Source organism: Procambarus clarkii, chromosome 66, assembly GCF_040958095.1.
Source record: "Procambarus clarkii isolate CNS0578487 chromosome 66, FALCON_Pclarkii_2.0, whole genome shotgun sequence".
NCBI classification, from domain to species: Eukaryota; Metazoa; Arthropoda; class Malacostraca; order Decapoda; family Cambaridae; genus Procambarus; species Procambarus clarkii.
The window spans coordinates 21,942,176-21,964,845 of record NC_091215.1 but is presented as its reverse complement, the minus strand read 5'-3'; the positions used below and the strand labels follow the sequence as shown (position 1 = coordinate 21,964,845).

Here is a 22,670-nt window from a genome sequence, read left to right as displayed (position 1 = left end):
TGGGGTCCTTCCCAAAACAACACTATACATAAAAATGTAGTCATATAAAAATGCATGAGTGCAGCAAAAACTAATATATCAAGGTCTGGATTATAACGATTTCCAAATTTAATGGCCAAAACTCGATCTGGTTATGGTCAATGTATTACTTATATGGACCAGCTGCCAATACAAACCAGGGAATCTGGAAAATCTGGATTTGTGTTGCCAATAAATTTACACAATTTCCAATTTTTATTTCTATAGCATTTTTGGTCTACTGTATTACATATTTATTTTTTTCCATTTGACTTTGCTATCATAATACATGCAAATATGTGTCCTTTATTTTTTGCAAATTATAAATTATTATGATAAACCAGATCCCCTTATATAACAAGCAAGGTCTTGTACCAATTTCAGTAGCTTTATTGAAAAATGGGAAATACAAACAAAGTATGGGACTACTAAAAGATATTTAAAACAGCTTTAAACCAATAATGTTTTTGTGGGAAAAAAATCATTGTTAAACAAGGCAAACAACAAATAATAAATCAACAATTAAAACAATAACCTACTGGTAATTTCTCCTATTGGTTTCTAAAAAAAAAATACAAAGATTGGTGATTTCAGTTAAGGAAATCCCTTTCTTTTCTTTTCTTTTCTAAGAGGTGATCTGTCACTTGAACGATCAATGACATTGATACTACAGTGCTGAATGCATGTGTTGTCATGTGCCATAAGAACTGAACTCCACAACAAAAGTGCCTAACAGATGTATCGGTTGGGTGTCTAATTTTCAGCAACATTATTTTTGACTTACTCTCTGCATAACATTTCAAAGCTCCGGTGTTGCAAAGAACACCAACTACCTCTGAATTTTCTTTGAGTTAGTGTAAGTGAAGAGAGATACCCTATAACATTTTTAATAAATTATTATTCATATTTATAAGACAAACTTACTGGAAAATACAGGGTTGTATGTAATGAAACTCCTCTTTATGATATGGCCATAGTGGTTCCCTGTAGCTTCCCCCACTCTGTTAAAGGGGCCAACAACAAAAAAGGGCAGTGAAAAGACCCCAAGTAGAGGCTTCTTCCACGAAGCATGAGAACGACACAGGGCAGAAGCAACACCAGCCAGAGCAAGTGCAATGATCCGGGAATCAGACTACTGTACCCCCGACCAACAACCAGTGAGTGGTCCAACCTAGAAGGGGTACCTCTGAAACAGGGATACAATACCTCCACATAACCACCTGAGGGGCTAGAAGGCAGTGGCAGCAGCCAAACAAACCAAACAAGGAGTCACTTCAGGAAACAGATGGGACAAAATGGTAATACGGACAAAAATATAAAGGCAGACAAAAGGGTTAAGGACCAAGCTGAATCTAATGCCGGGGCCATCATGCAAAATGGGCCAGAAAAACACCACTGCCTACCAAAGGATAGAAGCAAGTCAGGCAGAGATGCCAAAGCTGGAACTGCAAAAACAGTTCCATCTTTGGCAACTCCTTCCAGTAACAAGACAGCCACACCAGGAAATGAAGCCAGAACATCCACAACTGCCCAGACTCGTAAATCAGCTGCCAATAGAGCACTAGTCTAGTGATATTCTGCTGTGAAGGCTCCTGAGAATAAAGGAAACTGAATATGGAGCTGCCACCTGTTCACTTCCATAGGAAGAATTGGAGCAAACAAGCAGCTCTCAAGCAACACAAAAGAAGCACCTCCTAAGAACAACTGCATTATGAAACTAAATTCCCGCCAGCAAGCATCTGGGTTCGACAAAAGCCATGCCAAGCCAAGGACTTTCCCCGAAATAAGATTATCATTATCACTGTCATCAGAAAAGCAAAGTCCTCAACCCATATGAGGAAACAAAAGAGGTTCACCGGAACAGAAAGAGGTCCGCTTGAATGGAAAGACGATCGCCTGAACAGAGGAAGGTGCAATGCAGGACAATGCAAACCCCACGAAATAATGTGTCTCCAGTGAACTGAATGGGACGTGGAAGTGCACCCGAGGAATCCAGCTCGAACAGAGACGGAGGAAAAGTAAACACCTTCACCCAGAGCAAAAAAGGAACACCAACTACAGATGGAATCAGACACCATGAAGAATTAAAGGTCATCTAGGAACATTCCTTGGGCTACCCCTCAACCCCAAACGTTTGACATTAAAAACCCGGGACAGAGCTGAGCTCTGCACAGGAACCTGATTGCCGTGGACAACGCTTTCTGCGGGGACTTGGTGCTTTCGGACATTACCGATATCTGTGGTTACAAGGTCCGTTGTTATACGCCTCTGGGTGACCGTTTGGTACAACGTGTGATCCGGCATGTTGTTGACATTAGTGCAGACGACATCGAGGCGCAACTGCAGGATGACGACATTCCATTCTTTGGTGTCAAGAAATTTATGCGTAGAATTGATGGAGACCTGTGTGATACCGGCACTGACCTTATTTTCTTCACTCCCTCCTCCCCTGATTGGGTTTGGATTAATGGATTCCTTCATAAATTGGAGGTGGACGTCCCCCGTTCCACTCGGTGCTTTCGTTGTAAGGGTTTTCTTTATACCATACCTCCCATGGCTGCACCAATGACATCCATTGTGGCAAATGCTCTGGTTTAATTACACTCGTGACTGACTCCAACAAGCTCTGTTGCCCCAACTGTCGTGGTGATCATGCCATCACTTTCAATCAGTGTCCTTCCTATGTTGTGGCACTTGCTAAGGCTCTTCCCGTGGTCACTCAGCCCACCAGTCACGCTTTGCCTCATCCTGCCCCGGTTCATTATCACCCACCGCTTCCCCCTCCACCGCCACCTTGGCCCATGCCTGACCTGTTTGTCACCGACGTTCCTCTCACCCCTGAGGCTTCTTCTCTCCCACCCACCACTCACCCGAGTCCCGATCTTATTGATGCTATTGTCGCTCGTGTTGTGGATGCACTCGAGATGGTGCTGATCCACCTCGTCACTAAGTTCTTTCCACAGTCTGTCCTTCCCATTCCTGAGACTGACCCAACGCTCCTCTCCTCTGCTTCTTCTATGGTTGATGTCCATCCTCCCGCAGCTGCCTCTGCTATCTCCAATGTATTTGAATCGATGCTGGACAATGCCCTTCGGAACTTTGGCGAGCCTTCCCTGTCTCTCTCCCCAGGCTGTGTTGCCCCACATCTCTGCCCCCGGTACTAAGCGGAAGCAATCCTCCGTCGTCCTGATTTCCAAGGGCCCTGCCACCTTTCCTGATGGGCTTCTTACATCGCGTTCTCCCACGACTTGTCCTCGCACCCTTCCTAGGTCTTCCTCCCGTTGTCCTGCTGATGCTTCTGCGAAGTCTGATGCGTTAACGTCCCAGGCGTGAGGCTCCGGATTCCATCTACCAATCTTGCCCTGTTCTAACCTTGCCTGTCCGGTCTTGACTTCCTCTACCCTTCTACACATTCACATTTGCCTCCTTCACATCCTTTGCCCCACCCTTCGTCTCTTGCCTCCGTCCCTCGCTTTTTTTACTGCGGCGACGCTTTCTACTCGCCTTCTGTTTTCTTTCTTCCTCTCCTACGTTCCTTTCCTCTTGTTTATTTTGCCTTTCTCCTCGCCTACCTCGATGACATCGTTAGCTTCTCGACTCGGGTACGTCATGACCGTTGATGTGTTGTTGTGCATTGTCATATACACATCTTTCTACATTACCACTCGTGCAGTCATCGGGAGGATGTACCTTCACGCAAACTGCATGTATTGCAAAGAGCAAGAACAAGAAGAGCTCTGCACACAATGCCTGAGCAGATAAGAAGGTATCTTCAAACTTTAAAACGATCCGATATAAATACACACCCCGCCTCCTGAAACACCAACCCCAACAACTCCAAAACCCCAAAAGAATGAGACTAGCCTCAGAATTGGGGCTAGTCTCATTCTTTTAGGGTTCAACTGCACAAGCATCAACCTGCAACAAAAAAACAGGCAAATGAACCTGAAGTAGCTTCCACCTGTGTTGTCTCATCACTTCAAAAACAAACAAAAACTAGAAGACAAGTGCTTGATTCAAAATAGCATCCCAGCAAACCCAAGTATCACACAGCCCTTAGGGTAGAGGTAAAAAAAACTTGCCAAACAGCCAGCAGAGGAAGACACAACAAGTCACCATGGGTTTGTAGCAAAACTGATGGACAGCCCTCAAAACAAAAGAGATTGAGTGCAAGCTTAGAGGGGTCGAACCATATTGAGCCACACCAATGAACTGCAAGCTTGCCAGGGCCTCAAAGTGAGCAGGGCACACAGGCAGAATGGACACTCGCTGGATGAATTAACACCGAAAACACGGCTGTGAAGAGCGTTAGAAGTGCGCCGTATAAACAAGCATGAAAACCCTAGCGCACCCCTACTCAATAGCCTCGGAATGCTTCCAATCTCAGAGCCTTGTAGAGGAGTCATAAATCCTTGCACTACTCGGGGAGTAGTCCAAAGCTCCCTTTACTGGCACCAACCAGAGATGTATCCTGTCAGGGCTGGTAAACACTTAGGGAAGGGCTACCCTAGACATATACAGCTTGAGGTGAACTTTCCAAAGTCTGCACAACAAGTGAACCTTGGAAACAGGGACATGAAGCAGAATCAAGAAAGAAATAATACACTAACAATTGGGCCCCTACAGGACACACTCCAAAAAATGGCCAACACTTATTAAGAAAATCCAGGACCCAAGGAGCTGGCAACTCACACAGTGGTCAAACAAGTCTGACAGCAGGTGAAGGACTAAGGATTGTTGACGCGGGGAGCCAGCAACTCTCATGGTGCTCCACCTGGTTAGTCAGCTGTTAATATGGTGTGTGTGATTTATTTGCTGTATTGTTTATCTTCTGTGAACCTTGCAGATCTCTATTTTGTTTCACTTCCTTTCTGGGGGTCTGTTTCTTTATAAACATGAATCCCCTGCTCCCTGCACATCCATGAAGAGGTCAGGTTATGGGCTCTGGTCTCTGGTGTCTTAAGGATTTGCAAAAACTGATGTGACTTATAGTTAAGGAGTGCAGCTAACTACAGGGAACTACCATGCACCCATCAAGAAAAAGTGTCCAGTTATAAGACCCTTTTCCCCCCTCCAAAGGAAATTCAACTAAACACTGTATAATAAAACATTGTCTTCTGATTGGCTCTCGGTAGCACTGATACTGCTAAGCTTAAAGATAGCACCAGGCCTCTAAGACTCACCTATACCGGGACCCAAGTAATGTAAGAGCTTGATTATTACGATTTCATTAACCTGAATATCCAAGTAATCCTAATTATTTCACATTTGGGTTTTCACCTTTTTTTTTTCCTTTTAAACCTAATTAAAAGGTTCTACCAAACGAAAAACTTGAATACATTGAAGGTCATGTAAGAAGGACTTACCAACTCTAATAAAAAATTCTGGTTACTGAGAGTTCTGCCAAACAAAAACTCAAATAAATTAGAATTTTTTAATTTTTGTATTTTTCCAATAATAAAAAAAAAAATTGGCTAACTCAAATGGGGGTGAGGCCCCATGAGCACAGACAATACAGGTAAAAGGAGTCTGGGATTTAGAGATCTACCAAAAACAGGACAACAACCAAAAATAAGCTTCTGCTTGCAAAAAGTATGGGGTGCATAATAAAGAAATATATTGAAAAAAAAAGGAAACCAAAACAAACTGTAGTCTGCCACAGGTGAACAACCCTAACTCTGGTGTGCCCAGCTGATGCCAGATGGCAATTAAGCTCATAAGAGAACCCTCACCAGCTGCCAGGACTGAACCTATTGCAACATATTCTATATATTGAAATTGATTTGTCCTAAAAATAAAAAAACAAATACAAACTCATGCCAATAAATATTTTTTTTTATTAAACTATACCGGCAGGATGGAAAAGGTTCTGTAGCAAGGTAGAAATAACAACAATTGTTTGTAAGGAAATTAAGAGGAAACAAACAGCACACATACAAGTTACTTAAACAAAATATCTACACTACTATGACATCAAACCTGATTAATTTTGTGTGTACAGCTCTGGAATCATCTTATTTACCTGACACGAGTCAGGTATAAATATTCGAGATATTTTCACAAGTTGCAATTAGGCACACACGAAAAAAATGTGATACATAATTTTAAAATAGTCAACTCACTGAGAGGTTATCTAAAAACCACTTAAATAAATAATAAAATTATTTTAAAACTTCACCAATTAATAAGTTTTTTACAGGATGTTACATTTTATGGAGAAACAATTTTGACAAATTAGCAAACTCTACTGAAAAATATTGAATAACTTTTAATAAACCTTCTGCTAACTAGGTTACACAATGCTGTTACTTCAAAAAACCAGCGTTGAATGTAATGAAACGCCATTTTCTGGGTGAATCCCAGAGGCTCCCCGGAGCTATCCATAGCTGATATACATACCTTAACTATTTGGCATCAGTCGATGTGGGTGGACTTCTAGGCCCACCAAGGACCACGAGCCAGAACCTAGCACCCTCCCAGAGGTACGAGGAGCAATGGCCCATAGATATGTACGTGTCATTTGGAGCATTCTATATCTACCATCGACCGGGACAGGCACCCAGAAAGGTAAGTGCCACAAAATAAACCCCTATTCTGGTTAACAACGAAAATCAGCAAACGAGTGGACAGAACTCCCCAAAAGAAAAACGAATAAACAAGCCAGATGTCACACAAGCCGCGCCGTATGTCTGCACAGACACCCCCCCCCCTCGGAAGGGGAAAGGGGGAGCCCCAGACCCTTGTGCTGGCAATCCACACCCCAGTTCTGAGGCTGGATATCAAAAACGTCAAAATATGCAGACCGGAGGGAGGAAGGGAGGGTTGCCGGGGAGCCTCCGGGACTCGCCCAGAAAATGGCGTTTCATTACATTCAACGCTGGTTTTTTGGGGGGAACCCCTACAGCTTCCCAGAGCTACTTCACCAAAGACAGAAACAGTGGGACGCATCTGGGAGGTGGTCGGTGCTCACACCACAACACAAAGTCAAGACAACAGGCTGCAACAGTCAACCCTAGGCGACATAGGCCCAACGAGGCCCAGGAACAGACACGAGGGAGCACGCAGCCAGGACCCACCGCGATCGCCAACACAACCCTGTGCCCGAATGCCAGCCCAAGACATGCCACCAATGATGGCAGCAAGCACAGCAAACCTACAAACATCAAGGGCATGGGAAGACACCGCAGTCTGGTTAGAAAGAAGGACTTAGCAGACAACCGGAGAGACCGAACCCAAGAACAGGAAGGGAAACCAGATCAATCCAAAGCGTAGCTCGGCCACAGAGGCCGTGGCGCGCAAGAACGGAGGAGAGCCGCAACCGGACACAAGAAGCACCCCGGCCAACCAACCAAGCAGCAACAACCCCAGGGACCCCTCTGGAACTGAAGAGGCCACAACAAACCAAAGGGAATAGAGAAAAAGAGCATCCTGCTCCAGAGCAGGATGGCACAGGTGGAGCATGAGCAGGCCGGAGGGAAACAATGCCCGAGACAACTCGGGAATGGTGCAGAAGGAATAACAAAATTACTGGAGCAATCTGAAGCGGCTCCACCAGTGCCACACGAGATAGGGTGACGTTATGCGGCCAGAAAACAGCCCTGAACTACCACAAGAGAAGGAAAAGACCATGACAACAAGGTTATCGCAGTTATCTATGAAGAGATAAAGACCGCCAGAAAACCTCATACTGCCACCGAGACAAAGCAAACAGGAGGGACACATTCAAAAAGCCACCTGACCACCAAATAAAGGGTGAGAGACACTAGTCAAAAGTACCAGACAAGAATACTCAAGGAGAAGACCAAACCAGCCCCACCACGGACCAGACTGACCATGTAAAAGAGGCGGAGCCACGGGAAAACCCCTGGATGCAGACACTGAGCAAGCCGCACCAGAACCAAGGCAGTCAAAGAACGAAAAAGAACGCCTGCCAGGGAACAGGAACCCAAACCCGGCGAGCCAGGAAAGAACCAACCTGGCAAAGCAGAAACGCCTCATCCGGGAGGCACCCCCCCCCTCTGGGACCCCTGAAGGAACAATAAGCCCGATAACAGACAAGAAGCTGCTGCTTGCAGAAACTGCCAACCGCAACTCCGCAAACAGCAAGGGCAAAAAGAGCAGCGAAAAACCTAAGCGCCAAGGCCCAAGAAGAGGCCAACAAGGAGCTGAGCACCACGAGCCGAAACCTGAGATGCGAAGCGAAAAACAGTGACACCGCAACCCACAGGAGCAGCACCACCAGCCCCAACAGGGTAGAACGAAGCACCACGTCAGGGCCCCGAGGACGAGCCGTCCTCCATAGCCCCGGCCTCACAAGAAAAAGCCGGGGCAGCCAAAATAGCAGGAAGAGAGCAGGCCCACTGGAACTACGGCCTGAGGAACAGACTTGAATGCCCCCTATGCAACCCTGGAAGGGGTAAACCCCAAAACTGCCCGAGTCTCAAACCTCGAAATCCTGCCCTGACCCCGAAGCCCTCAGACGCCACGGAGCCGGAAGCAGGAGGATTGGAGGGGACTGAATGAACCACAGCAGGGGAAGAACGAGGGGGCGCAGACTGAACCAGAGCCAACACAACCAACACCCCCAAGTCCAGGTCCCGAGAAGCAAAATGGGGCAGCCTCGGGGCATCCGGGGAAGCAACCAAAACTACACCTATCCAGCAATGCACGAGCCGCCTGCACCTGAAGAATATCATCAACAGAGTGGGTGATCGGAGCCATAAACAAGCAACAAAGCTCGCAGGACTCAGGGTCAAATGTGTCACCGACCCAACAGACAGCATGATGGAGGCAAAAACAATGAGCATCGCCCTGAGACAAGGGGACAGAGCAACCCTCAAACTCACACAATGCAAGAGGGGACACAGGGGTCACACCCAGTGGACCCGAGTGCCCCCCACGGGGATTCCCAGGGCCTCTAGACTGGGTCTGCTAAGGATTATCCCAGGCAGGGTACTGCTAACCGGCACACCAAACTACCAGGCAAACTGCAAAAAGCTGAACTCACGGTACGTGTCCACTCACGAGGGCAAGGCAGAGGGTGCCACCACACAAACGATCCTAAGATGAGGGGAAGGAAGAACACAAGGCAGACCCCCCCTATCAGGCAAAAACAAAAAGAAAAGAAAACCTCGCAAGAGGACAACATACCCGAAGAGAACAGAGCCGGCCGCTGTTAAAGGTGAAAACTAGCTACGCAGTACCCTGTGCCCCACCAGTGCAATAACTGCCACTTACCCCAAATCAAATAAGGGCGGAAAACAACCCACACACTTGGGGCTGCCAAGTGCCAAGCAGCAAAAGGCCAACAGAGGTAGACCTAAGGTGACTTATGGAAGGGAGCCCCAAGCCCCAAGGGCGGTACTTACAGAGCACTCAGGGAAGGTGACCCTAAACACATGCAGCCCGAGTACCTGAGAAATTACTTCCAACTTGCACGCCACTGTAAGAGCAGTACTGAAACCAAAAACAGCACTGAGAGAAGACTGGAGTTGGAGCCACACAACTATGCGCGATCCCATCAGCCGAGGAACTGGGGTGTGGGTCGCTGGCACGAGGGGTCTGGGGCTCCCCCTTCCCGGGTAGGGGGGAGCTGTGCAGACATGTGGCGTGGCTCGTGTGATGTCTTGCTTTTTTGCTCGTTTTTCTTTTGGCGAGTTCTGTCCACTCATTTCCCAATTTTCGTTGTTAACCAGAATAGGGGTTTGTTTTGTGGTGCTTACCTTTCTGGGTGCCTGTCCCGGTCGATGGCAGATATATAATACTCCAAATCACATGTGTATTTTTATGGGCCATTGCTCCTCGTGCCTCTGTGAGGGAGCCAGGTTCTGGCTCGTGGTCCCCGGTAGGCTGAACTCCACCCACATCGACTGATGCTAAATAGTTAGGGTATCCATATCAGCCATGGACAGCTCCGGGGAGCTGTATGGGCTCCCCCAGAAAGATACATGGACTATTTTCACTCCTTTTGATTATCTAATCTAATGCATTTATAAATGGTGAACAGTATAAGGCAGAAAAGGTATGATAGTGTTGATATGAATTATATATTTATGAGGTGCAATTTTTGTCAGAGAATACTGTATATGAGAAGGTAACTTTCTTAGTACATGTTATAGTAATTAAGTTATAAAGAAATTGAAGATGATGCATTATAAAGAAGGTTGAGACTTCAATACATTCTTTAAATAAGACAGTAATGAAATGAGTGCCAAAAAAAATTTAAGGCCGAGAACAAAAGTGCCTCAAGAAAACTGGCCACAAAGCTGCCATGTTGCTCTACTTTCAGTAGTGAAATACTGTATTCTTTCCTTACAATATCCTAAACTTGCAAAATATTTTTCATTTTGTATTAATACTATAATGCGTGCAGACAGAAGATGATGATAAATTGCTTTCCATAGTTGTAATTATTTTCTATGTATATAAAGCAGGTACTATAGTCTATCTATTTGTAGAATCCTCATTATCAAGTATCAAAGTAGCTGCATATAAAATGTTTAATAATAACAATGAAGAAAATCGTCACAAATTTCATTAAAAAATGACAGACCATCAATCATTACACTTTATCCTTTAAATATCATTACTCTGTATCCTTATTTATAATTGTAACTCATCATTAAAATATCATGATTACATACATTTTTGTTTATTGAAACACTTGATTCATTGTGCAATACTAAAATAAAAGGTTTCATCATTGCTTATGTAACATGGGTATTCTCTCTTCATACATCTTTATACAGAGTGTACTCACCTAGTTGTGTTTGCGGGGGTTGAGCTCTGGCTCTTTGGTCCCGCCTCTGTGTGTGTGTGGGGGGGGGGGGGGGAGGGGGGGAAACTGTATAACAACAAATAAATACAAACCCTAGTACCCTTATTGCGAGCACCCTATTGTATTTACTGTGTAATAATCAGTAGTAAACCACAAAAGCTTATTATACAATACTATTAAATATTTGTATTTATAACAAATTTATTTAACACAAGTAGACTGCATGTATGAAGTATTTATGCATGTCTTCCATTTTATATAAAAACATTAAAGGACAACAAAAGTTTAGTAATGAAATTATACTACATAACCTACATATAAATAAATAAATAAATAAATAAATAAATAAATAAATAAATAAATAAATAAATGTTTATTCAGGTAAGGTACATACATACAAGAGATTTTTACAAAAATTGCTAGGTTTGTAGATAGAGCTGGTACATACAATGCCTAAAGCCACTATTACGCAAAGTGTTTCGGGCGTATCTCAAATTTGGTATGGTATCGAGTTAATTGGTCCATTTTCTTTCTTCCCTATCTAAATTTTGTTTAAGGAATTTTAATAGTAGATTCAGAAAGAATATGTTCATCTTATTACAGTTAAAATGTATTAAAACAACATGTACAAATTTTGAGTCCTAACATGACACCTCTTATGTATACATAAGCAGTCAAAGCATTATGAGACATCTATATGGTCACTTTTTATTTAGAGTTTAAAGCATTTAAAACGCTTGGAATATGAATGATTTGCATTTGAAATCTAACTTCTCTAAATATATGATATGACAATTAAACAAACAAAAATGCAAAATATATACCCAGTGTTGATATAAATCCCTTTAAATCGCGTATCATAGAACTTTAAGGTTTTCTAAACTCAATATTCTATATATACTATACAGAAACAAAGATCACTTTCCAATTTTAAAATACATACATAAATTAAAATAGTTTATTATTTTTATTCATCTGTTTATTCTTTTCTTAAGTTTTTAATTGCCTACTATTGTTTTGATGCAATATTATCAGTTCCAGTTATCACATAAAATTGTCAATTTATATAATATCTCTTCATCATTCATAATGTTTTTGATTTCATTTAGTTTAATTGCTGCCCCATTAAGCTTCTATAGTGTCCATTTTTTTTTTTTTCCCATATTACACGAAACACAATGTGTATTAGTGGACACAGGCACTGTAGGTGTCTTGCCTAGGAATCCTGCACTGTTCTTATATCTTATTTATATGTACAAGTACAGTATATACTTATATTTAAATAAATTAGTATTTAATATTGTTATTGAGAAAATCCACTGGGGCTCTGAGGCGGCACAAACCTCTGATGCCTTGGTGATGCCTTTGTGTCGCCTCAGAGCCCCAGTGGGGCTGTGAGGCAATGCAAAGGCATTACCAGCCACACATTCTACCAGTGTGTGTCTGTACGCACTAGAGTGTGCGGCTGGCAATGCCTTGTTCACAGGTTCGCATCACCTCACAGCCCCCAGTGGATTTTCATTCCTCATTCATGTATATCACGTTAGTGTGATTTTCTGTGTGAATATTATTATTATTTTTTTTTTAATAATCAGCATACATATCTAGATGCAAAGCTGAACTTTTCGTACATATTTTGACCTTGATATTATCTTAAAACCATTTTGACTCGACCAAAACAATTGACTTGATAAGGGTCCAGGACGGACGCAAACGTTGTCGTCTCATCTTCTGGTGTGGGGTTTTGTCATCATATCTTTAGCCATATTATTGTGACTCGTTGTCTGAAAAACCATTTCATTTTGATCTCATATTTAGCATCTTGTTTTTAGCCTTACCTGGCTGTAGGACTCTACTTCTGAGGGTAACCAATTATATGGTGAATATTTACTTCATTAAATATTTAATAAAAATATTACAACAGCAGTTTTCTTCTAACATTTATCAAATAGCTGTAATTCTCTTCATTACAGTATTCCTCTATCTGTAGGGTCAAACATTAATGCTGTATTGGTTATAAAATATTTATCAGACTTTTATAAATTTACATATAGAATAAAACTGAAATACAAATATTTTCTTGATGTAAGATTTTTATGGTGTAATAAGAGGATGAGAGGGGATAGTCCCTTTGAGACCTGTCTTATTAATAACTTATTTTTTTCTGCAATCCTTTTGGAATCATCCTCAAAGATTTTGAGTTGGTGTGATCACGAACTGGATGAGATTGCATAGGTTTATCTTCCTGTTCAGTGTTTGATTAGCTATTTATTTTTCCATTGTCCCAATAAATTCTACTTAAATAAGCTTAGAAGCTTTTCTAGCAGGTATTAACAAATATTGGGATAAAATTCATGTCTTGCAATTATATATCACAAAATATTGCTAGTGCCCATGTGATTATTTTTTTTTTTAATTCATGTGCAATGATATAGAGCTTGTAGCACTGAATTAAGTGCAATCATTTCACAACCGAAAGATTCTGGGTTTCATTACCCTGAAGGACAGAGATGTTTTCATATAAAAGTCCAGCTAGGAATTTAGAGTTTGTTATTTATATAGGAAATTACATGATGGTAAATTCAACTTGACTGACCGATAGACCAATGATTGTACTGCAACTCTTGTATGGGCTGTTCCTCAGTCACTCCCTAGTGTTTAACTTTCTGGTTACCGTCGTGCCTCCTAATTATACCAGATCACTGAACGACTCGTCGAACACCAAAACTTGGAATCTGTTTTGCTCAAAGAACTTAAAGAACATGGGAATAAGGTTTTTACCTAAAAGCGAATAAACCACCCAGAAAGTCACAATGAAAACAAAACTACTGATCATAATAATGGCAATTCAAAGACAAAGCAAACAATTGTTGGCAACAGGTTAATATCACTTGTGCCAACTTGCCAGATTGTCACAAGATGGCCACTCAGGTCATCCTTGATCATAGCACATCACCACCCTCACTCATATACCAGCCAAAGTGCCCTTCCAACCCCAAAGGAAAGAAGGGAACAACAGGCTGGCAACAGGGAATTATTGAGGGACCACTTAGAAAAGGGAATTTCATTACATTTAGTGTTTTATTTCTGGGTATGGGTGCACAATAAAAAACTAAACTAAAAACTTGAGCCATATTAAGTCAAAATTATCAATACGAACATATGACGTGGCTGGCCTAAGCACAATCACGAAGCATAAATAAGAAGCAATAAGCAAAATATGGCCTCACATGGGATGTTAAATGTCCCAAATGTCCCAAAACACATCATTACTTAGCTGTAGATAGCAGAATTTTTTTTTAGCAGGGAAGGCAACTAATCAGTTGGTATCAAGCATATAAGTGAGGGAGATGGCGGGGTCAGGATAGTGAGTGACTTAAGTTGCCTGCCATCAGGTGGATGCTGGGGGGGAGGGGGGGGGAGAGAACTTTTCTCCATTGCTTAATAGTAGTTGATGAGCTGGAAAAGATCATCAAGGCAAATGGGGGAACCTTCGATAAGCCACCGACTTCCTGTCCTCGGCGACCCCACTAGTGTTACTGGCTCTCAGGTAAATTCAGGTAGTAGCTTGTTTTGTTTCACCAGTGACTTTCGACCAGTTTCCTTGGCTCTTAGGTCTACCTCTAATACCTATGTTCCTTTTGCCTCTATGACCCAACCAGATTCTGGTCCAGGTTTATGTTAGGCTACACAAGTCTCATGTGACTGGTATGACAGAGTTTAACACTTTAACCTTTTGACCTGTCAGCTCTTGCCCATCAGTAAACATTCTGGCCATCTCAAAATGCCTAAAACGTTTATATACTTTTTTATGTTTAGTAGAGATTTACAACAAAATGTATATTAATACATCATACATGATGATACTGAATATGTGAATGATTATGGACATCTCAACATTCATTTATTTTTCAATAAAAATTTGTTTGTTATATCTGCACACATCAGTCTATGTTACTGTAAAAATGAAAACAAACATAACTTTTACACTTTTCAAGGAAGAAATTAGCAAACCATGGTGAAAATACTCAAAAGGAAAGCAATTATCTTGTTGAGGAAGGTTGTTGGGCGAGGTGATCTCTGGCTGGTCACCTGATTTGCCCGAAGGGCTGTGCGTATTAGTGCCTTTAGGTATATACTTTACGTATATACTAGCTCTATCTATAAATCAAATGTTCTGCTTGTAACTCAATATGTAATTATGTACTTTTATCTAAATCTAATGTTTATTTTATTATTTCCATTTTACTTTTTATTTTGACATTTTGTTTGGTCCCCCGATAAGCTCTGGCCACAGTGTGCTAAAAAAATTATATACATTTGGAATTCCAAGAGGGATGATGCATTTTAGTGTTATTCAAACATTTACTACTGAAGTACGAACAATACATTTTAATGTCATCAAAGTGGTAAAGTGTTTAAGATGTAGAGAACTACTGAAAGAGCCAGCCCAAAATTGGGCATTTTGTGCAGAATATTTAAAAATAAATAACAAATACATGGCTGATTATGTAAACATCTTGATGTGTTTCTTTCCTAAGTATTAGTATTGAGGCACATTTATAGTACTGTACTGTATATTCTTTCTGTTACTGGAGATTATACAAACCTCATTCAATTTACCCCTGAGAACAGTTTCTTACTATCTATCAAATTCAATACATATGTTCACCTGATTTATTCTATCTGCACTTCATACTACAAGTAAATTCTTCCACCCTACTTACTCAAACTAACTGAAATTACGTTGCAAAAGTATATTTTGATATCAGTATGAACTTTGTTAGTAAATACAGCATTTGCTTTTGCCTTCAGCGTCTTGATACTGGTAAAGACTGTAGAAGTTCGCTAACCTGAAGCCCGCCAATCCGGAAAAATGCCCTAATCCAGCCAAAATCGCCTCAGGATAATGTTATATCCCTATCTGGATGGAATGTGCATAGAATCTGAATGACCAGATATTTTTCCGGACACAAATAGACAGGCAGAGAGTTTACCATATCTGCTGGCATATAAGTCAATATTTGGAGCCTAAAATTCTCTCCAAAAAAATGATCGACTTGCCGCTGAATAAAAAATGTGAACCTTTAATACCGAGAGATAATCGAGTGAAATTCCCGGCCAAACACTCTTGTACACCATCGCCACGAATGGAGTCAGGCAGGGAGGGTGAGTGTATAGGCAGGAAAGCTGGGAGGCTTCATGTAAGAAAGGAGGTTGGAGTGGGTGTGGATATAAGGAGTGGGTGTTGTGGGTGTAGGTGTGATGGGTGTGGGTATGGTGGGCATAAGTGTGGTGGGAGTAGGTGTGGTGGGTGTCAGTAGCGGTGTGCATAAGTGTGGTGGGTGTGCGTGTGGTGGGTGTGCGTGTGGTGGGTGTCAGGAGTGGGTATGGTGAGTGTCTGGAGTGGGTGTGGTGGGTGTAGGTGTGGAGGATGTCAGGAGTTGGGTGTAGGAATGGTGGGTGCAGGGGTCGGGTGTGGGTGTAGTGGGTGTCAAGTGTGGGTATGGTACGTCTTTGAATGTCATGTGGGAGTTGGCGGAGGAGAAGTGTGTACCTTATGTGAGTCTCTTGTTAACCCTAGCAAGGGGGAGGGCAGCGGCAGGGAAGGGAAGGTTCTCAAAACGGTTGAAGGGTCGGTGGTGGTGCAGGACTTCTTGAATTATATATTTTTTCTTTTTGCTGTGGAGAGCTAGTTATGAATATTAAATAACACACCATAATAATTGAAGAGCATTTGGATGGTTAATTATTCCTTTAAATATTTACAAGAAAATAAAATGTGTTTTAACAGAACTTAATGCGCATGAACAAATCCACAAGGGCCGTGACGAGGATTTGAATCTGCAACCGAGAGCATCCCATACGCTTAATGCGCATATTATGTTGTCATCTTACAGCACAACCCCAACCTGTTCACCCACCTGCCTGCCCACTCACCTGCCAACTACCAAGTTCATCTGCCTGCCATCTACCCATCCACCTGTCTGCCTGCCCACTTGCCCTGCTCACCTACCAGCCAGGCAGCTAACCACCCACCCAGCCCCACACACTAATTAGAGTGTGTGGAAATTCTAATGATGTTGGTTGTGGTACAAAACTTTTTGGAAATGTTCACTTCTGGACTTCTCCTGTAAAACGACCTTTGATCCAGATGAGGGTCCTTTCCATATAGTCCGGATTAGCAAACTTCTAGAGTACTGTAGTTTAACAGTAGTAAATACACCCCCCATCTCCCACACACACTCACATGTACACAAACTATGAACACCAGCACTATTCTTGTAGTTACAAATGCTTCAGGTGCTGTTGTAACAAATGAGCACAGTACAGTAATAACATGTATACACAATATTAACAAGTTGTGAATGACCTTTTTGAGACCTAATTTGGAATATAAAGCGATTATATGGTGCCCATATCTTAGGAAGCACATCAACAAACTGGAAAAGATGCAAAGACATGAAACTAAATGGCTTCCAGAATTAAAAGACAAGAGCTACAAGTAGAGGTTTAAGGTACTAAATATGCCTAAACTAGAAGATAGAAGAAAAAGAGGCAATATGGTTACTATGTACAAAATAATAACGGGAATTAATAAAATTGACAGGGAAAAATTCCTGAGACTTGGTACTTCAAAAACAAGACGTCATAGATTTAAACTAACTAAACAAAGCTGCTGAAGAAATATAAGCAAATTCACTTTCTCAAACAGAGTGGTAGACGGTTGGAACAAGTTAGGTGAGAAGGTGGTGGAGGCCAAAACCCTCAGTAAATTCAAAGCGTTATATGACAAAGAGTGCTGGGAAGACGGGACAGCAAGAATGTAGCTCTCATCCTGTAACTACACTTAGGTAATTACACACACACACAGAAGGGACCAAAGAACCAAAGCTCAACCCCCACAAGTACAAGTAGGTGAGAATACACACGCACAAACACACAAATTTATCTGGTACTGTATATTTCCTTGAATATGATTAATTTATTTATTAACTAGTAAGCTATATTTATTTTTGGAACAGCATAGAACTAGTTGGAATGGTGACTAAGTTTACACTTCCCAGTGTCAATTAAACTTATACAATCTCATTCTTTTTCATTGCGTTTAACCATGTTATAAAGTCGAAAATATTCGTTAAACAACAATATATATATTTTTGAGTGACTTTACCATATAAATATTTTATGCTCATTATCAGCAATCCAGGGGACACATTTTTGTCAATGCATTAGAAAGTAATAACCCATGAAACTGAACATCATAAAAAAAACCCAGAGTTGAATGTAATGAAACGCCATTTTCTTGGTGAGCCCCGGAGGCTTCCTGAAGCTATTCAAATTGATATGTGCTATATTAGTTTGGGGTCATCAGTGACAGGAGTCCTTTTGCCTATCAAGAACTATGCGCCAGAACCTGGTCCCCTCAGAGAGTTGCTGGGAGTAATGGGCTATGAGCACTTTATATTTAAAGTATGTCATAATATGTCATAAGTATTTGCACAAGGTAAGAATGGACTCGGAAAAAGTATCCATGGTACCACGGAGCCCACAGAGGGTTTCCAGGGCCAGTAGGGTAAATGAGCCTTACAAGAAGCCCAGGCGCTGGTGCCAGCTAAGCCGGTAGAATCCCTGTCTAATAGCAGGCAAACTGACTACCAGTAGCAGCCGTGAACCGTCGGGGGCAGCAGAGGAGGACCACCGACACCACCTAGGCTAGCCTAATAAGAGGCTAGGCAGACCTCCAGTGCCCACAAAAGATAAAAACAACAAACGGACACTAAAAGTCCCTGAAGAAACACAACAAGCAAACTAGCAGCCAGGGAGAAGCATTGGTCACTTAGTTGTAATAAGGCAGGCTGCCCCAGCTACAGTGCGTCCACACCCAGCCAATAACACTCCCCCACCCAGGGCAAGATGGAAAGCCCAAGACCCCTGAAGTATCCCAAGGATGAAGATTACTTCAAGTGATGAAGTCTCCTAGTGGGAAGTGATTCCCAAATGCCCCAGGTAAGATAACCCTGAAACTCAAGGGCAGTACTTACGGAGCACCTAGGGAAGTTCACCCTACGCATATGCTGATCCACATACAAGAAGAAACGTGGCCAACAACCAAACACACTGCTGATACGGCCACACATGGCAAAATCCAGAACTTGAGGCCTGAGGTAACCAAAGTAAGCACATCTGTTCAAGAACTGGAGTGGTGAGCAGCCAACTCACCCTCCCCTCCTACGGGGGAGAGGGGGAGCCAGGAGGGGGGGGGGGGAAGTTAGCTCCCGAGGATGAGGTTAGCCTTTTTCTCGAGCCGGGAGGAAAATTAGCTCCCGGGGGCACCGGGAAGGGGTAATGCTAACAAGCAGAAGTGCTAGTTGCATGAAGGATTGCTTGTTGGGTTTCTTTTTTGGGGAGTTATTTTGATCTTTTTGGATGTTGATTGCACAGGTTAACCAGATAGTGGTCTGTTTTGATTCGCCTACCTTTCTGGGTCCTTCCGCAGTCGATGGCAATTATGACATACTTTAAATGTAAAATGCTCATACACCATTGCTCCCCGTGCCTCTCTGACGAGACCAGGTTCTGGTTTGTGGTTCCCGGTAGGCATAAGAACTCCTGTGACTGATGATCCCAAACTACTATAGCAAATATCAGTTCGGATAATTTCAAAGAGCCGACAGGGCTTCCCACAGAAAATAATATTTAAGTGCATTTTCACAGACTTATCTGGATTACATAATGATTGATGGTCAATGATGATTATTTGAGGATTCTTACTGTTATACAGTATTACTTCTATATTATTAGGTTCATTATGAATATTGTACTGGTGGGTAAGAGTTTAGTTAAAATTGATATAAGACAGTGCTAAAACAAATTGCAATCAATACATACGTAAGACTTTCAACAACAGTATTCACTAATTCAGACCTTTGATATTACTCATAACTGTTTCTTCACTTAAAACTTTAAATACAGTACCTAAAATATGTAGTAACAAACATTTACAATTTTCACACTGCTTCATCATACTGACTGAATTAGAAAGTACTAATCTTAACATTTCTACAGGGCGTGAGAATCTTAGCACTCACTTTCAACAATGTAAAATTTTCTTTCTTAGCTACTTTTGATGTATTTATTCTGCAATTGTCTATAATTAAGAAAGTTAAAATTTCACTTCTTGCAATACATTTGTATTATACATAAATATTAAAAGGTACATTACCATTATTCTCAGAGACTCGTGCCAGCACCAAGCGTGACAGATGCAGCAGATTTGAGACTAAAACCAGACTTAGCATTAACTATATTTAACCATATCTTTTATAAGAAATTGAACCATCATTAGATCTGCTATTAGGCTCCGTATCGCTGATCTCGTCACATATACATTTGAATAATTCTTAACAAGAGCGAGTATAATGTTTGTGTAAAACTACTAAAAAGTAGTACAGTATTTTATAACAGTATTGGGCAAGAGTTTCAGTAATTTATTTATAGTCTGAGCCAAACAAAGAACATGCTGCCCTTACCCAAAATTACGTTGCTTGCAATATCCTGTCAATTCTGAGTGAGCCATAGGAATGATTTAATATTAAGCCACCGTGGAAAAGTGAGGATATACTGTACATCAGAGACTATGAATATAAATTAAAGCTCAAGCACTTAGTTAACACATGTGCCATATTCAAATGACAGAGTTGTCATCAGTAATTTATAAATAGTGTGTTGTTTGTGTTAACTAAGAAATTCAGAAATCCTTGGTTAGTGACAAGGTTGTGAAGAAGAGGTTAAGGACAAACTGTTAAAGTGGGATAAGAGTACAAGTAAAAAATAAAACTAGACTCTAGAATGCCCTGAGCAAGAAGTGTTGATGTCTATTCTTGCGCCATCATGACGAGGTTTCCTCCATTGGGATGGTTGTGACAATCTCTGGTGGCAAGAGCTCCGAGCTATCAACGGCATGTAGCTCAATGCTCTCCGTCACCAATACTGGTGGCTCAAGGACGGGTAGTAGCGTGTATGATGATGATGATGATGACGATGATGGGTGAGGAAAACGGTGAGAATAATGCATGTGGCGTCGATAGTGATGGTGTAGGTGGTGATAATGCTGATAACTGCTATGATGATGATTCCCAGAATGGCTTAAAATGCCTGGTGGAGGGACCTGCAAAGATGCACCGTCCTGGGCAACAGATGCCGAGATGGTTGGGATGATGAAGGGGGAGACCTCATTCTCCTCTAGAATTGTGGCTGGCTCTAGTGAGTCATACTCAGTAGTGATTGTACTGTTGTCATCATCTGAAAACCAACATTACAATTACCCATCACAATCTAATTATTGTACTGTGTTTTACTATACTAATTACTGTATATTTATTTTATCCTTTACAGGATGAAAATCCAATTTTCAATAAATAATTTGTAAATATGCCACTTATAATTAATCAATCACATTACTGAACAGTTAATTTATAAAAAACATTAGAAATATATTCCAGTTTTGCTAATAAATAAGTTTTAATATCAGAAAATACTATATTTATAAACAGAACTGAATAATGTACAACAGCCCCTGCACCCATTCAAGTCATGGCATGTGTAGGACACAAATTGGCACAAGTACAGCCTTAAAGTAGGGGTTCATGCAAAACCTTCCCTATATACCATGACTTTTAATCAAATATATAACTCATTCAATCTCTCACAATTCTATGTCTATATATATTATATATTTCAAGTATTATTGTACAGAATTATTGATAACATATGCATTCACTCTCTCCTAACATTTGACTTTTTATAAACATCTAAATTATCAGCTAGTCATAGACATTCATTTTCTTTTTGATAATAACTCCAAACATACAGTTTTCAGAGCTGACATCCACATGTAAGAAATTAGACTTCAGGTTTATTTTGTAGCTTACTTGTTACCTCATTGTCATTCCCCTAGACAGCACAAAATTTGGATTAAAGTACATAAAATCTCTATAATACTAACACAATGTAATTGAAGAATTTCCACTTGATTAAATCTCAGTCAGTGAAATTACACTTTTAACAGGAGTAAATGTTTAAAAGACACTTGCAATTTATTTTTTATGGGACAGTTCATATGTTACAAATAGCAATGATACACTTTAACTAAGGTTAAAAATGAAATTCCATTTGTTTTTTTTACTCAATTTTTGTGAAACATAAATTGGAGTACGAGAGACTACTTTTTCTAAAACATATTACCAGCAAAATTTTTGTTACCTCTCAGATAATCGTGAGTTTGTATTAAAGCAGTTTTCATCATCTTCCAAACCACAAATACAAGAAACAAACAGTAAAGCAGAGGAAATAATGGTGAGGTAGATTGTCATGAGCAGATGTGTGTAACTCAATGTTGTCACGGCTACTGGGTATTAGATTTATTGTGACAATGTCTTGTTCAAAATACCTTGAAAAACTCTGGCTTGAGTTAAAGGCACAATTAAATTTGGTGAAGAAGCAAGTATAGATTCTCAAGGAGGAAATGTCAAACTCCAAAATCATTTGCATGGAAAACGAAAAGGTAAATGAAAAGTGGACCATAATCAGCAAGAAAAATCCAGAGTTAAATGTGATGCAATGACTCTTTTTGATGGGGTCCTTGGTGGCTCCTTGGTGCTTGCTACCTGGCAAGCTCCACCTAATGCCAGGCCCTTGCAAGTCACATATAAGCCTACTGAAAACTGAAGGACAAAATCTCGACCCCCCCCCCCCTCTTTCTCAAGAGGTGCAAGGAGCAAGGGATTGTACATCACTCTAACCAAAAAAAGGCCACCAGAAAGGTGGACAAATCAATATAGACGACAGAAAGGTAAACAAAGCATAAAAACTG

General features: G+C 41.2%; 1 protein-coding gene across 4 annotated transcripts in view; it reads right to left on the bottom strand.

Moving 5' to 3' along the window:
• Positions 1–10,832: 10,832 nt before the first annotated feature.
• The window catches only part of LOC123769351 (potassium voltage-gated channel subfamily KQT member 1), an 874,235-nt gene continuing 862,397 nt past the window's right edge, over positions 10,833–22,670 (bottom strand). For 2 of the 4 annotated variants that reach the window (XM_069309856.1, XM_069309855.1), the window contains exon 18: positions 10,833–21,100. In XM_069309856.1, the coding sequence (XP_069165957.1) occupies positions 20,688–21,100 (413 nt within the window). In that variant the 3' untranslated portion in view covers positions 10,833–20,687. The remainder of the gene's footprint in view (positions 21,101–22,670) is intronic. The other 2 variants (XM_069309857.1, XR_011223844.1) reach the window with 2 other exon arrangements.